The sequence below is a fragment of the Drosophila grimshawi genome, unplaced genomic scaffold (genome assembly GCF_018153295.1).
Source record: "Drosophila grimshawi isolate 15287-2541.00 unplaced genomic scaffold, ASM1815329v1 contig_44, whole genome shotgun sequence".
In the NCBI taxonomy this organism is placed as follows: domain Eukaryota; kingdom Metazoa; phylum Arthropoda; class Insecta; order Diptera; family Drosophilidae; genus Drosophila; species Drosophila grimshawi.
The window spans coordinates 15,325,481-15,342,307 of record NW_025063240.1 but is presented as its reverse complement, the minus strand read 5'-3'; the positions used below and the strand labels follow the sequence as shown (position 1 = coordinate 15,342,307).

The 16,827-nt window shown below is 39.2% G+C and overlaps 2 protein-coding genes across 12 annotated transcripts; both read right to left on the bottom strand.

Moving 5' to 3' along the window:
- Positions 1-627: 627 nt before the first annotated feature.
- On the bottom strand, positions 628-8,734 carry LOC6556931 (peptidoglycan-recognition protein LC). Of its 10 annotated transcripts, none has more exons than XM_032734973.2 (5): positions 8,329-8,433; positions 5,238-6,281; positions 3,622-3,846; positions 1,958-2,097; positions 1,468-1,884 (listed from the first exon to the last, which is right to left on the bottom strand). In XM_032734973.2, the coding sequence occupies exons 2-5, from the start codon at positions 6,064-6,066 to the stop codon at positions 1,504-1,506; spliced, it is 1,575 nt and encodes a 524-aa protein (XP_032590864.1). In that variant the 5' UTR covers positions 6,067-6,281; positions 8,329-8,433; the 3' UTR covers positions 1,468-1,503. The 10 variants fall into 10 exon arrangements, with proteins under 10 accessions (XP_032590854.1, XP_032590867.1, XP_032590875.1 ...); XM_032734980.2 differs by having other exon boundaries at positions 3,679-3,846; XM_032734966.2 differs by lacking the exons at positions 1,468-1,884; positions 1,958-2,097 and adding exons at positions 2,555-3,031; positions 3,104-3,231 and having other exon boundaries at positions 8,329-8,429.
- Positions 8,735-10,475: 1,741 nt separating this feature from the next.
- Positions 10,476-14,311, bottom strand: LOC6557411 (peptidoglycan-recognition protein LA). 2 transcript variants are annotated; one of them, XM_032742909.2, is made up of 6 exons: positions 12,591-12,862; positions 12,317-12,528; positions 11,970-12,245; positions 11,684-11,919; positions 11,341-11,547; positions 10,480-10,752 (listed from the first exon to the last, which is right to left on the bottom strand). In XM_032742909.2, exons 2-6 carry the CDS (start codon positions 12,405-12,407, stop codon positions 10,609-10,611), a joined length of 954 nt encoding a protein of 317 aa, XP_032598800.1. In that variant the 5' UTR covers positions 12,408-12,528; positions 12,591-12,862; the 3' UTR covers positions 10,480-10,608. The 2 variants fall into 2 exon arrangements, with proteins under 2 accessions (XP_032598798.1, XP_032598800.1); XM_032742907.2 differs by lacking the exons at positions 12,317-12,528; positions 12,591-12,862 and adding an exon at positions 13,932-14,311 and having other exon boundaries at positions 10,476-10,752.
- Positions 14,312-16,827: the final 2,516 nt, after the last annotated feature.

The window sequence follows — 16,827 nt, the reverse complement described above, 5'->3', positions numbered from 1 at the left end:
CCGCAAATTAACAGCGCTGTTTATTTTTATATTAGTTTTTTTTTTTTCTTGCTTTGTGATTTGTCTTCTATTATTTTGTTTTCATTTGTCTATACCGGTTGCAGAAAAAATCCCCGGCTTTTAAGTGCGCAGCAGCAGCCATAGCAGCAGCAGCAGCAGCAGCAGCACCAGTGTGGCAACGAGCTTTTAGCAAAGCATGTTTTGTTATATAAAATTGGGCTATAACCTGTACGGGCGAGCTAGTGGGGTTGCTTGACGTTATAAGCTGGGGAGATCTATAATTAAATTGAGAGAGTATTGTGCGCACATTACAGTTGTGAAAACAGGCTCGCTCTTTACGTATAGATCCCAAAAACTGTATAAGATCTATTGCTGACTTGTGTGTATATATTCCATTGTATATTTATTTGTTTTCGTTGCTCTCCCAACCAATACCTTTTTCCCAATCTCATCTCTTGTGGAGGTGGAGCCTAACATGATGGTATACTATTCGCTTACGCATCTGGATCTGGGTGCTTTTTTAAGAAACCCAAAACGTTAACAGCGTTTCGAACTTGCGTCACTTAACTTCATATCGTCATGGAATACAATAATAGTAATAATTATAAACCATCATCACAAATTGTATACTTTTGTTTTTTTATTATCACAATTTTGTTTAGAAGACTTACAAATACTAGCTTAGTGAAATATGCCACAAATCAAAAAACCAAAAAAATCCAGTCATGACTACAATTATTTCTTGGATGGCTTAAACTACTGTGGTCCAGTGTGTCCAATTGCTAAAGCTCTGGTATAGCTGCTCTGCATTGTATTCGGTTTGACCGGGCTCCAAGCTGCCAGCACCCACCAATATATAATTGGTGGCAATTTTACCCAATTTGACGCCTTCCTCGAGCAACAGTCGGGTTACATTCAGCTGCTTCGGTGATGGCTGTTGGTGCCGAAAATAGCCAATGTAGCCAAGACTCAGGCTACGCGTATTGTAGCCAATCATGTGGGCACCGACCGTTTCCCAGCCACGTCCCACATACACATTGCCATCGCCGCCAATGAGAAAATTGAATGCAATGTCATCAAGTTGCTGCGACTCAATGTTGTAGGTCTGCAGAAAGCGAACCCTGAATACACACTGCGCCTGAAAGCTGCAGTTCTCTGAATTTGTGGGCAATACTATAACCATGGGCACCGGCAGATCCAGATTAGGTAGCACCTTCTGTGGTGGCTGCGCCAGCCAAGCAGCACGGGGCACAAATCTCAGGACTAGGCCACCCCCGATATTGTCCCGATCTGAAAATGAAAGGCAAAACAAGATTGTAGTGATCGTATTAAGATACATTTAAAATATAGTTGGTGAAAGCGTGAGATGAAATGTCTGAGGTGTAGTAAAGAAAACCGCTCTTTAATTCATTTCTTATGTTTTTCTTTTATTTTGTATAAACATAATAATAATAATAATATAATACCACAATTTTATACTTTGATTAGAGAGTTGCATATACTTTAATGTTGCTTCGCAAAGTGCGGCCAGGTCGTGATGATTTTGAACAGTTTGTCTCCAGGACTTTCGGTGGCCAGCAATTGCTTATGTCCATAGATCTTGTAGTCCTCCGATAGCTTGCCCAGATGCACACCCTCAGCAATGAGCAGTTGACAGGCGCGCAGCTGGAGCTCTGTGGGCTCCATTTTACCGAAGCTGCCAATGAAGGCGATGCCAATGCTACCGGTATTATAGCGTATGGTGTGCGCTCCAATATCGTCCCAGTCGCGGCCCACATAGACGCGTCCATCGCCGCCCACCAAAAAATTGTAGCCGATTTGTGACCAGTCAAGTGTGTCCATGTGATAGGATTGTATTGATCGCATCCAATAAGAGCACACATCCTGATTTCAGAATTTGGAAGTTTTGAGTCTTAAAGGTTTGCCTTTTGTAGAATCCAATGTGAAATGCACTCACCAAATTGTCACAGCCCTCAGTTGCGGTATGTGCTATTATAACACGATCCACGGGCAATTTCTGGGGCATCAGTGGTTCACGCGACATTTTTCCACCCCATTCATCAATGCCGACCAAAACTAGCTGGCTGCCATCGATAACTGCACAAAGAGGCCTTCGGTTAGTGGGTCAGTTGGCACGGAATATGATTGAGGACACACACACGTATATATGTATATATATGTATTTATGTATATATGTATATATGTAAGTATGTATGTAGATAGTTACGTGCATGAGTCAGGTGCATACATACGTGCATAAAATGTATATATATATATTGATATGTGGGTGTACATATATATATATTGATATTCCATTCAACTCATAACAGTTATTGCCAATTGTTTAATCTAGTTTTTTTTTAACACTTCACAACACTTTTTATACTATAGAAAGACTATAGCCTTTGGTAAGACGCGATTGAAATTGATGTGTCAAACGTTTTAGAGTGGTGATGATGTTAATGAGATGAATGATGAGATTCAAGCACGAAAATACACAAAATGATAATCCCCAAATATAGTAAAAACAAAACAGGAAAATTAACAAACTTAGTTGATGCTTATACCACACTTTATTCATATTTATACTTATTTACAATCAAATTATCATAGTATAGAATTATCTACAAGCTAACTATCGGGGTTTCAAGGGTGGATTCTGTGTCCAATGTGGCCATTTTCGTATGATGTTATAGACAATCTCGCCAGGACTTTCAGTGGCGCTCAGTTGCCGATGCCCGTAGAGCTTATAGTCCGGCTTCAGCTTCTTTAGGCGCACACCCTCTGCAAGGAGCAGCTGGCAGGCCTGGAGCTGCTGCAGCGTTGGCTGCAGTTTGACAAAGGTGCCAATGAAGGAGACGCCAATGCTGTCTTCGTTGTAGCCCAGGGTGTGTGCGCCCTGATAATCCCAGCCGCGGCCCTCGTATACAATGCCATCGCCACCAACGAGAAAATTGTAACCGACATGATTCCAATTCCAGCCGTCCATGTGGAAGTTCTGCACAACCTTCACGCGAGCCTCGCACACCTCCTTTTGGGAGCGAAGAGAAGGTTGTTTGTAATTGTGTGGATTCGATCCGGCTGGATATACTGTTGAACTTACCCGCGTCTCACAGCTCTCGGCGGCGGTATGCGATATGATCACATTACTTACGGGCGGATTTAGCTTCGTGAGTTCTTTATTCGGCTGCCGTCCGCCCCATTCCGCAACACTGAGCAGCTCCAGTGTGGCTGTGGCACGGAGTAGTTGTTGTTGTTTGTTATTAATTATGATATTAAACATCAAATGCGATTCACTTTCATATTCCATTCAATTGAACTAAGGTCACACTTTATGCTTATCATGCACTTATCAGCATTGTTAAGCGCAGTACATTTCCGCGTAGTTTATCGCGGTTTCGAAATGTATTTCAATATTTTCGGCATTATTTCAGGAGTTTGTTAATAAGCTTGAATATGGTATTGTATGTATTGGCATTGCATATATTGATTATATAGAAAGAGTGTCAGAATAGAATAGAATAGAATAGAATAGGAGAAATGTTAGGGTGAGTTTTTTTGTTAATGCTATCACCAATTTAGAAACGACTTTGAACACATAAAAATCGACAAAAACTGTACCTATTGTTGAATTGATTGGAATATTTAGTCGGGAATCGTCGCCATCACCAAGCTTACTTTTATTCAACGTCTTTCCAAATAGATTTGTGGTCGTTCCCAATATAACTCCCAGTATTATGGTTAACACCACAAAGATTGCTGTTATAATAATGGCCTTGCGACTGATTGAATGTGGCAGAAACGGGCACAACACGGGCTCCTTGCACGACTCGTTCACCTTATCATCTGAAATATAGAACAATAAACATTGGATTAAAATATGAAGATGTAAAGTCTGGAAAGGCTGACTTGGAACATTGTCTAATAAATCAATATTTCTGACACTCACGCCTCACAAGGCCCGCTTCTAAAATTTCCAAACGTTTCTCATGCTGCCGGACACTCAGTTCCAGCTTATGAAATAGCTGCTGATTGTTCTTGGCCTGTTCCAAGCAGCTATCACAGCGCCAACCGATATTGGGTATTGTCTGTATAATATTCAATTGCTGTTCGCTTAAGCCAGTGCAACGCCTGTGGCAGACACGTCCACAAACCCCATCACATTGAATAGGATCGAGATTGGTCAGATCGCGGCATTTAAGGCAAAATTGAAAAGCGCTCCTCGACATTTCTTTGATCACTGTATTTCAGCAACTGCCGGATTGCATTTAAATACACCGGCTCTTCCTGGCAGAACGGTTCTTTTTCTCTTTGCGTATAGTATATGTTTAATACAAGTGTGTGCTGTCTTTAGCAAAGTATATAATAAATTCAATAACAAAAAAAAAAAAAATCCCCTTTTCAGGTTTTGTTATATGTATTGAGAATGAGTACTTTAATTAAGCAGATCACTGACTTACTTAGTACTACTGACTATTTGAATATTTCTCTTCTCATATTGAATGCTCTTTGTAGTTGGTGCTTTAGTGCGATCTTTAATTATGGTAATTGTGAGAAACAGTCAAGTAAACAATTGTATCTGTACACAGCTGGCTTTGTTTTTGTTTATATGTTTATGTGGGTGTGCAACTGATTTAGCTGGATTGATTTATGGCTCCGGTCATATGCACAATTTCTTCAGCGCATGTTGCCTATACTTAATAAACAAATTATTGTATTGACCTTAACTTTTGTACATAAATGAATACATATATACATATATGTATAACATATATATAGAGCACATCTATCTGTGCCAAAATGTATTGAGAAATAAATAATTAAAGTTTTTTAAACCTAAAAATATATCTATAAAGTAATTTTGTAAATGATGATAATTTTCCATTAGTTGGCAGTTAACACATGTTTTCTAAAATTCTATATACCAAATCTCTCTTTGACTGCTCCCAAATGCTTCAAATATTAGAGTGATTCGCCTGCGGCGCTATTATTCACGCTCTCAATAATGAAAAAAATAAAATACAATAAAAAAATAACAGGCAAAAATTGCACGCGTAAGACATTAGCGGAAGACGGCCCCACAAAACAAATAAGTGAATCAAGGTGAAAACGAAGTATAAATAAAGGCGGACAGAGACACAGACAATCAGGTAGACGTGTAGACGGATAAACTTACAGCCAAGTAATCAGGTGTATACATTGAATACTATCTCGTTAGCTTTAGTATCTGAACTCACCTGGAGCGTTGCCATTTGCCTTTGATTGTGGATCGTAACCGGGATTTTCATGACCATCGAGATTTTTGAACTTTTCACGATTATCGATCAGGATCTGTTGTATCGTAACAGGACCCTCGTAGTAGTGCTTGTCGCCAAAGGTAACATCTGTCGTGTTGGTTAACGCAATATTGCCAATTTGCTGGGACGTGGCTGGCGTTGGTGGCGTTACCAGGCCCAGATTGCCATTGAGCAGCTGTTTGGCCACGATATCAGCTGATGTGGGCGGTGCTGGCAGCCCCTCGCCTGTGCAGGGCACCACCTGTCGACTAATCACCGTTAGCCCTTTGTTGAGCTGCGTCAGTTCGTCGCTTTGTGGCGGGTAGGTGACCTGTTGGCCAAGCTTCTGCACCGTACAGCCATCGTCTGGCTCTGCCTCAGAGTCGCTGTCAATGCAGCTGGAATCGATGGCATTCTCATCGATCGATACAATGGAGATCGTTGTGCTGCGTATTGAGAGTGCGGGTGATGATTTTTTCGCTCCTTTTCCTGTTCCTGCTGCTGCTGATGGCTTCTGTTTGACGTCTACTTTTGCCTCAACCTCAATGCTTATACGATGCGGACTTGTTTCCGTCTCTTCCGGCGTTTGCTTTGTTTCATCACAATTTGTGCTATTCTTGTAACTGTTATCTTTGGACGTTGGCTCCGCCTTGTATGTGGCCGTATTATCAATCAAACTGACGCCCGAATCTGTTGAAGATGTGCTGCAATTCTTGCCATTGATTCGATTTATGATGTGTAAATTGGAATTTGTGCTTGTGCTGTACTCCGTTCCATTATCGCTATACATTTTTTGCAGCAGTTCAACTCCTTTATTGCGTTCAAACTTCCTTCTTATTTAGGGATCGAACGTCACCAATATCAGCAACTGTTGCACTTCTCCTTAAACATTTTGACTGAATAATTTGTTCGTAGCGTTTTTGTGTTGTGATTTGTTTTTTTGTTTTTTTTTGTCGTTGTGGTTTTACGTGCCTGCGCACTAAGCAAACATCACATGACGACGAACTGAAAGTAAAAAATGCTTTTAACTCGACATTCTGACTATTACTGCGCTATGTGATAAAATTCAACAAGTCCGAGATGTAGTTCTATCATTTCACTTTATCGTTGTGTTCTTTCATTTGTTTTGAGTTGAACTTTATATGGATTTTCTTAAATATAGCGGCTATTTCTTTTATTTTATTTTATCACCACTTGCAAAGAGTTTCGAGTCATTGTTTAATTGCCGTATTGTGATATAAGTAAATATTTCGAAGCTTGTTTTAATTTTAAATGCTTGAAAAGTAAAAGAGGACAGGCAAATTACAGATATAATTTACAGTATATAACTCTGTATTTTACAATTCATTTATTGATGGAGGTAATTTGGTTTATTTTGTCTTATAAAACTACCAGTTCTTCTGATGCAAATAAATCACTCAACGAATACAGTTAAGAATAAGCAATAAAGACTCAACTTCTCAAATGAAAATTATGTTATTATAAACTAATTATTATGTTCCCCATGACTGGTTGCTGACTCATAAATTCGATTCAAGTTTTGATTCAAATTCATAATTAGTCTTAAACTTGCTCTGCCGTTAAAAGTTATACAAATGTTCCAAAAGATTCTCATTTAAGAATGAGTTTCGTATGAATATTCATTAATTGTTCAACACTTCATCATCTTACTCACGTACTGCATACGTACATTTATAGAATTTGAGTTTGTTTTTGTTTTTTACAAAGTCATTCGACGAATGCATTGGGTATATTAGCAGTCTAACTTAATATTTCTATCAGTCCAGACAGTGAGCTCTGCTATTGCGCATGTAATATGCTAATTATAAACATTTGCGGAACGCTCTCGCAAAGTGCATTCCAAGAATCGAGCTTCCCACTTGACAATGCTGTCAAAATAAATAATCCAAAGAGCAAAGCTCAAAATTATCCAGCGAGTTGCATTAATTGATATTACAGCATTATAAGTTCATATACTCGTAAATTCCGTATAAAACTTTATTTAATCGAATGGCGTCACAAATTATTGATTGACTTTCGAGCAGCTCTGGTTGGCTCCAGTTGGAAATGTGCCAACAATCAAATTCTTTTATTGCGAAGTATTCGAAACTCTTCCCGGAGTGAAGCGATAAAGCTGAGTGAACGCATTGCATGTGTACACAAATGCATATATATATATATATATATATATATATATATATATATATATATGTACAGTGACGATTCAGCTGGGCCTTCGGGTAGTCTGCGATAAGGCACTGTTGCTCCCGTAAAGTTGGCACAGAGCGCACTTTTCAGATAACAAAGGCCCGACAACTACAACATCGACAACAACCGACAACAACCGACAACAACACGGCGACATCACGTTGTGTCTCTGAGCGCACCAATACAAATACGCCGGCACTTAAGCGGCGGCCATTGTCACTAATACACATGCAATGAAATTACTGTTCTCCCTCTGTACTTATGTGTGTGTGTGTGTGTAGCCTGCTCGGCAGTCAGGCAAACACATATGGAAGCAACAACAAAAACACACCGCAGTTAACCAAGTTTTGCTTGACTGTTTCATGTGATTTAACAATTATCATTGAATGAAAATTGCTCGGCACAAATGAATTGTGTTTTATCTTCTTCTTCCTATTATAATATTATTTTCTAAAATGACTTTTATTTTCTTCTTCTTTGCAGCTACTTTTGAGTTTTGTCTTGATTATTGTAAAGCACATTTTTTTAAAGATATTCATTCATTATTATAATTTTTTTCTTTTATTAATAAGAAAAATATTTTTGATTTATTTTATACACTTTCCAAAACTCGCCGTTTCGTTTTGTTGCTTTTTTTTTGTTTTTTAGTTTTTTTTTGTTTATTTTTTTGTTTAACTTAAGGGTATAATTTTTATGATTTTATGGCAAGATATTATTTATTGACTATTTTTAGAAATATCTTTTTATCCACACTTTCCAAAACACGTTTGGTTACTTCCGCAAAACATATTGCGCTTAATTTATTGTGTTCGCGCTACTAATTTCATTATGTACGCTTATTTACCGCAAATTTAAGGCATCTGTGCACCAATATCCGACGGAACAACAACGTTTAAATTTGCAACAACAAAAAACTCGAAACTATTCTGAACGCGTTTTTTTTTTTTGTTATAATTTATGAACACCTAATTCGCGCTATTTTTTTTTGTTTGCAATAAAATGTTGAATTTACACAAAGGGTATATACAACGTATACGCAGTTCTATACGTATAAATACTATATATGTGTGTAGTTTATTTTTTCTTCTTATTAGGGTAAGCAGCAAATTGAATTCACTGAGCAGCAGCGACGCGTTTGAATGGCTCCGATCAACTGAGCGGTGATCAAAACGCGATGCGACTTACTGAGCCGAATAACCTGGAGCGTTGGCGGCTGTTGTCAGTAGAGCGACACACACAGATGCCGAGAGAGTCAGCGAGAGATAGAGAAATGAAGAGCGAGTGTGCAGCCAAGAGAGTACAAGCTCGAGAGAGAGAGAGAGAGACAAGATATTTGACGGTGGAAATACGTGATCGATACGCCCGTATCTGAGCATATAAATGTATTTCGCTTTCATTTCTCGGCGGGTATTGGGTTTTTGGCTTTTCCAACATTTTCAAGTTTTGTTTTGAGCGCTTGTTTTTCATTTCTGAACAGTTTTCGATTGGAATAACAAAAATATTTTTGGCTGCATTCCAAAACAGACCTCGTTCTAGATTTAGTTATATATTTACTTGCTTGGCCACTGTAATTATCATGGAATATCCATATTATCAATAACAGGTTATAACCAGTTGACTTTTCATTTAGTTTTTGAGTCCGTTCCATATTGAAACTAGTTCTTAACCATAGGAAAATCCATGAATTATAGCCAGCCTCTTTAGCTCTGTACTGTGGCATCACAGTGTGAACCTGTTCTCCCGGCTAAGTTATTTGGCGGGGTCTTGCTTTGCTTATTATTTCGAGTTTTTTCTTTTACTATTGTGAATATGATTTTTTCTTGTTTTTTGTTTTTTGTTTTTAATTTTTAATATTTTGTGTGTCTAGCTTACGCTCTTTCTCCAATCTCTTTACCCTGACTCTCCACGGCTATTGCTTATATTTAGTCGCCTTTTATTTCTTACTCTATTTTGATGCTGTTTGCGCAACTTATAAACAACAAAAATATCTTAAACACGCGCACCCAAAATTTACAATGACAGATGCTATGCACAGTGTAGGCAACAAGTTCTGAGAATTAATTTGTTTGTTTTGCAGCAAGCCAAATACAAATAGTAGATACGACTAGACAGGTAGATATTTGTGCGAAAGAAAGTGACCTTTAATAATTAGTCAGCATTGATGATCCATCTCGCAAGTAAGAGATATTTGAAATAAGCTGCAAAAACTGGATTTTGGAGTTCATATGCACCCAAAATGCCACAATGTCAACCATTAGAGTCCATTCAGATTCAGATTGGCATTTAATCTTTAAGTTGTTGCATTGGTTTTGAAGTGTGCCGATTTGATAAGTCGTTCAAGTGCTTGAGCGGTTGTTAACATAGGTCATTAGTTAATCAGATAAGCAGAACACTTTGGAAACCAAGGAAACGTGACTAAGTTAAAAACTTCCGTTTGTTGCCGTTATTCAGTTGAAAATGTAGAAAAAAAAAGAAACAAAAAAGAAATGGGTTGACTATTTGTGCTGTAGTTATCAGTGGAAATTTAATGGTTCCAAGTGATATACAGTTTTTAATTAACTCACTGGCAAAATCAGCAACAACAAACAGAAAAAAAAACAACAAAAAACAACAACTAAAACAGCATCATATACTGCTTACATGTATGTGTGTGTGGAAAAAAAATTGACTACAAGTTTTGCCGATAATGATGTTGTTATATGTATATATATATATACGCAGACTTATACACAACCCATCTCTTATATATATATATATATATATATATATATATATATATACGTGCACGATAGGTTTTTATATTGTATTTGGGAATTTCCAGCTTTGATCACAGCGCAATATAAACAAAATAAAATAGCTCCAAAGTTAGTCAAGAGACTGAGAGCGAGTGAGTTAAGAGAGGGAGAGAGAGAGAGAACGTTTCTCTGAGCCAATTTTGAGGATTGAGAGAACCGGTTCCAAGCCGAGTAAATATAATACTAAATATTAAACATAAGGCGCAGACTTACGTTAAATGTATTTAATACTTTTGTAAAAAGATGCAAAAGTGTATATGTATATGTATATGTTTGTGTGTGTGTGTGTTGTTGTTTTTAAAGCTAAAAAGTTGTCGGACAGTCTGAAGTTATTGGCCAGAAATCCAGGAGGCAGCTGTCATGCCCAGCTCGCTGCCACATTTGGGCGCCTGCAGCATGTTGCAGCCATAAAAGTGCGGCCATTTGCTAATCTCCCGATAGACATTGATGCCGGGGCTCTTTGTCGTTTTGGTCTGTAAAACAGAGCAAATTGCAGTTTATAATATTAAAATACCTAAAAAGGGAGCATCTTTAAGCAAAATTCTCGGCAACCCACCTCAAGCTCTTCATAATGGCATTGGGTTCGAATTGAGACTATACCCCATAAAATCAATCTGCATCACAATATCCCATAATTTATGGGTTATACTTAAGAAATTTATTGAAAAATATTCAGGAAATTATATAAATGAAACACATAAAAATGCCTAGTAAATTTATTATTTTCGGTTCATTTGAAATGTTAAATTTAATATATTCTTTGCAAATATTATTGAAATTTGTCTGAATGTTGAATATATTTGAATTACAGTTTTCATTAGTTTATTATTGTTTTTTTAGTGCAATATCAATCAAGAAATTTCGAATCTTATTTTAAATTATTTAGGCTAACTGACTTCGTTAAACAAATATCAATTGGCTTACTTTTTTCGCTTTACAAATCTCTTGATAAACATAAATAGTTGGCAATAACATTTGAAAATCAATTGTAAATCAAATCACGAAATGCCTTTAAATATTTTACTATTCGATGGAGGGGCAGAGAGCTGTGGAGTACTCACCTGATTATGGGCAATCAGCTTGTAGTCCACATGCAGCTTGCGATTGGCCACCCCATGGGCCAGGAGGAACTGAACTCCCTCCAGCTGCTTGGGGGTGGGCGTGTAGCGGGCATAGTCACCCATAAAGGTAATAGCCAGTGTGTGATTGGCATACGTGTTGGCCCAGTCCCAGCCTCGACCCACATAGATGTTGCCCTCATTGGAAACCTGTGCGCCAAGTCGCCAAAATGAACACAATTTGCGTAAGCGGCAGAACGGAAGCCGAAATGTCCAAAAGTGTTAGCCGAAATTGAACGTGCTGGGAATAGCTGCAATAGCTGACCCTGAAGCAGAAGCTACTTACGTAGAAATTCGACTGTATATCCGGTAGTTTCTTCTCCGCTTTCGCCGAGTCCTGTATTGTCCGCATTTTGATGGAGCACTTGTATAGATTTAAGCAGGGCTGTGACTGCACTCCGATATGCGTAATTAGCACATATGGTATGGGACTGGGCAGCGGCACAGTCAAGTGTCGATCTCCTTCGGAGGCGCCCCACTGCACACGGTCGATGACGAGATGACCATTTCCTAGATTCGGAACTGCATAATTTGTGAATAGGCTATGACAAACACATTTGCTGCTCACTTACACGTGCCATCCTCATAGGTATTGCCAAAGTAAATGGATTTGGGCACCAATTCGTGAGCTGCTCTCGTCCGGCTCAGTTCCACATACACAATAACAATGGCCGTTATCAGGACCAACACAACGAGCAGAGCCAACAGCAACGTGTTGCGTGTCAGACGCTTCGATCTGGAGCTGCCACGACTGCGATTATTGCTGCTATTGAAGCTCTCGCTGCTGCTGCTGCTGTTGTTGTCGTTGTTGTTGCTGCCGTTATTGCTGGTGCTATTGTTGTTGATTCCTGTTAATAGAGAGATGTGATAAATTCTGATCGAGGGGAAAGGAGACTCTCTGCTCAAGCAGATATATTACTTGGCACTGCTGACGCCGCTGTGTAGATGCGCTCGGGGGTGCGGCGATTGCGAGCGGTTCGCTCGGAATGTACTTTCAGCAGCAATTTCATGACACAATGCGAAATGGGAGCGCGTCGTGACTTCTATTGCTCGTATAACAGTGGCAAATCTCACACACACTTTATCGTTTACCGCAATACAAGCGCACTATCGAACACATTCACACTTTGACTTGTAAATATATATATATATTTTTTTTTGCTTTTGTAGAGATATATATGTTTTTTGCTTACGCATACGTGATTAAATCTAATTTGTGTTTGTACTTCGAATCAGTGACTAATCAGCGACGCACTGAATCAGACAAATTATCATCATCAAAAACTAGCGTGGCAAAAATTGAAGCTTGGCTATGGCGAATGCCTCATTGAGCGTGATCTATGTCTGGTGTCTGGATTATAATTATTGCTGTCCAGCTTGGCACGTAGACGCCTTTGACCGTTAAATGAGCGCGACGAGCGATTCTTGAAGTGAGCAACTGCCGCACCTGAACTCGTCACTGAAACGACTGAAACAACTGAATCGCTGTGCACAACGACGTCGTCGTTGGTGCTGGCAAACCGGACGGCAGGCAACAGGCAGCAGACAGCAGACAGCAGGCAGCACGCAGCAAGCAGTAAGCAGCCCCAGTGGCCTCTTCTTGCCCTGCGCTATGCCCTACAAGCACCTTGGGTGACATGTTTTATTGCATTTGATGGACGAGAGAGCGAAAGAGAGGGAAACGTTGTCGACGCTGCTATCGCTGCGTCATGCCTTGTCGGGCATTGTTGCTGTTGCCGGATTTGCCATATCGTTTACACATTTATGTGTTTGTTTTCTTTTCGCACTCTTGTTTCTCATTGCTCATTCTCTTGTTTTGGTTTCTTTTGTTTTTGTCTTTTTATTCCAATTTGGAGTCTGTTTTAAATTGCGGCGCGCGTCGCCAGGCAACGTGACGTATGCGCAATGCACAACACTGCGCATACGAAATGCGGCTCGCTCTTATTAAGCATTTACCTTGGGAATTCCAACTAATTCAAAGCATTTAGTTTATCTATTCGTTCGGCTGCATTCCCTGGAACCGGGTAATGGCACGACTTATATTTGTCTGTACATATATAAAAGCTACTTGACATATTTTCCGAGATATGCCGCTATAAAAAATTAGCAAAGATTAGCTATCTGTGTTGTGGCGTAGATACTATAACATGTCGATCTGACCTCCGCCAATCTGATCGTTTCTTTAACAGTGCAAAATATATAGAGTAAACAATTTGTTAAGCAAACAAAAATTGTTTACAACTCAATTTGCGATTGATTGCAGCTTTATACTATTACCATCGATACTTTATATATAGGTTCTTCATGGGGTGGTATAAGCCTACTTAAATGAATTACAAATTTGGCATAAGTCTATTAACTTTTTTTTATTTTTTATTTTACAACTGTTGCCGCCCACAAGTTCTATAATTTACTTTGTGTAAAATGTTGCGGATAATAAAAATGTAAAGGGTAATGCTCTTTGCACTTGTGATTTATTTGTATTTGAGTACTATGCAATTTGCTTGAGTTATGTAGACAACAAATTCCCTCACCTGAAGTTCTGCGCATGTTGGAATCCATGTAGTAGATGCTAACTGGTCCCTGATACTGTGTCATCGGTCCAATGACCACGTCCGTTGAATTGGACAAATTGATAACGCTGGATGGCTGTATGGCTGGATTTGTGAATATATTCTGCGGTATGTTCATTGTTGACGTAGACGACGAGTTGAATGTATGATTGTTAAAGTTGTGCGATTGTGCATCACTGTCGCGTGCCTGCATCACCAAAGCTGCTGCCTCCCCAGATCCTTGATTCTGTGTGCTGGGTTGTGCGTGCATGATGCCGCCAGAGTTGAGCTGAAAAATATATCTGTTTCCGGAGACAGTTTGTGCGCTGCGTGCCGCTCAACTCCCAAGTCAAACAGCAACTGTTCGAAGTTGAGCAATGTATTATATTGTTATATATTGCCAGTGCGCTCTCTCGCTCCCTCTCTCAGATAAGTTGGCAAATGTAATTGTTTCTGAAATAAATAGGCCTTCACTTAAATCTATACTAGTCAGATAATTTAAAATGTTGAAAAACGACTAATCAGAATTGCAATAGTTGCTGCTATATTGAAATTAAGCTGGGCTTATTCAGAATGCAAGTTCTGAAAAGTATAATTATTTTCAATTTACTTAACAATTAACAATTACAATTATTGTGTAACGGGAATATAAATATTAATGTGAGGCATTTATTAAGCATCTCATTGTTATGATAATGATTTGCACAAGTGCGCCATCTGTTGTGTACATTTGCAAAAGCTGTATGAAAGAGCTTTCGTTAGTTCAAAAAACGGCCAACGCGTCGTTTTATGAGCTGCGCGTATTTATTAATCATACGCCCCATCTAACAAATGCGCAGCTAAACAACTTAGATTAAAAGCTACTTGGTATAATTAAAATTTAGCATTTAATAAGCAATTTGATACATTTAATAAGATTTACAAATATTTATACAGTAGTCGTGCTTGAAGAGCGGATTCTTCTCGCTTTAAGTCGGAGATTTAATGAATAAATGCATCACAATCCATGTTGTACACACTCTCACTCACTTTCGCCTCTCACACGCCAGACGCAACACTTGACTTGCCACTCCCCACTGGCGCCGCCGCCGCCGCTCCCGCCCCCCTTGTGTGTGTCAAGTCATGCAAATGTCGACGTCGACCACGGTTGGGGGCTATTAACACGCAGCAGTGGCAGCAGTAACAAAGCGCATACTTTGACGTATGCCCTCCTAATGACGACCACGAGAACGCTACATAAGGATGGCAACGTGGACGCGTTGCCAGTTGCCGCCATCCCCCAGAGGGATTCACGACTTTGTTCCTGTTCAGTTGACTTTAGTAGCTGCTTTTTTTTATTTTTATTTTTTTTCTAGACACCTCTGGACATTTTTTTTATTTAACCTTTTTGCGTGGTGTCTGTGTGTGGAAGTGTGACGGGTGTGAAGGGGTATGTGCCGACTATTGTGGCAACAACTGCAATAGCAGTAGCTGACGCTGGAAGCAACGGAGCAGCGGAGCAAACGTCGCAGGTGAAAACCCCAAAGTGCCCTAGGACAGTGCGAAGTGATGAGTCAAGTGTCAACTGCAAATGACATTTGCATTTCGCTGGTTGCCTGCAGCTGCAGCTGCAGCATAAGCTGAGCACGGGGACAGGGTTGGAGTGTTGCAAGTGGAGTGGAGCGCACTTGGTTAGTCGGTGGCTACGCGTCAACTACGACTGACATTTGTTTTAGTTTTTCTTCCGCTTTGCGTCAGCCATTTGGCAGTTCGTTGTGTTTTTGCCAGCGAAAAAAATAGAAATAAAAATAAATCCAAAGAGAAAATAAAAAGTAGAGGGAAATATGCAAGCATAACAAGAGAAGAAAAAACAAGTCTCGCTGTGGAATTTTAAACTATCACGGGCTCTGCTCATGCTTAAGTTGCAGCGTTAGCAACGCATTACTGGTTAGACTTAGGGCTGGCCACAGGGGGCGTGGCATTTGTGGATTGCACTGTGCATCTCGAATTTTGACAGCAACGCGAGTTGAATCTGTTCCTTTGTGACTAAACTTTTTGGAAAAGAGTGTTTTTTTTTTGTTTGAGTTAAACATATTTTTGTTGGGCGGTATTTGAAATTAAGTGCAATTAAGTATTTAAAAACTTGGTCAGTTCGCTTTGAAGCTGGGGAACTTGTTCTCTTTTGTATTTAATAATTACCATTTTATGAAGTAAAGTTAATTAGGTAATTATCGAACTCTGCTTTTAAGACTATTGAGTATTTCATTGAAATTTGTACTTAAAGTGCTTTGTTTAAATTACATTTGAAAACTTGTTTTGTTAACATGATCAACATTTTTTTAAATTTGTTTTCTGATACATCGTTGCATTTAATTAAAAATATATTTGGGACAGGTGATGCTGATGTACGAGTAGGAGTACAAGTTGGGGCGGGTAGAATTGGTTGTTTCAAACACAAGCAGCATCATGTTAAGCATGTATTTAATTATGTTGCACAGTGTTGGCTGCCTTTTGGACTCTTAAATACTTGCCACCTTAGCCTGTTTCCTTGTTTGTGGTCTTCCTTCCTTCACCGGCTGCCTAACTTGAACGTACCTGCGTTTTGGTGTTGCAGTTGCCAGTGGTCTAACCTCGACTGTGCTGCTCTATGTGGCTGCTTGCCACATGTTTACTTATTTTCAACATACATAATTACATTTTCATATGCAGAGTAATTAGGGAACTGGATGTTTGCTCTATGGCACAAGTCTAGACTTTCGTCCACTCACTTTGTTTTTATGTGTTCTTGTGTAGGTAATTGCTGCCTGTACTCTCCCCTCCCCCCTCCCACTGAATAATCCATTTGCAACGGTTCATTTCATTAACGCATAACAAGCCAATTGATTAGGTTGCTGCCTCT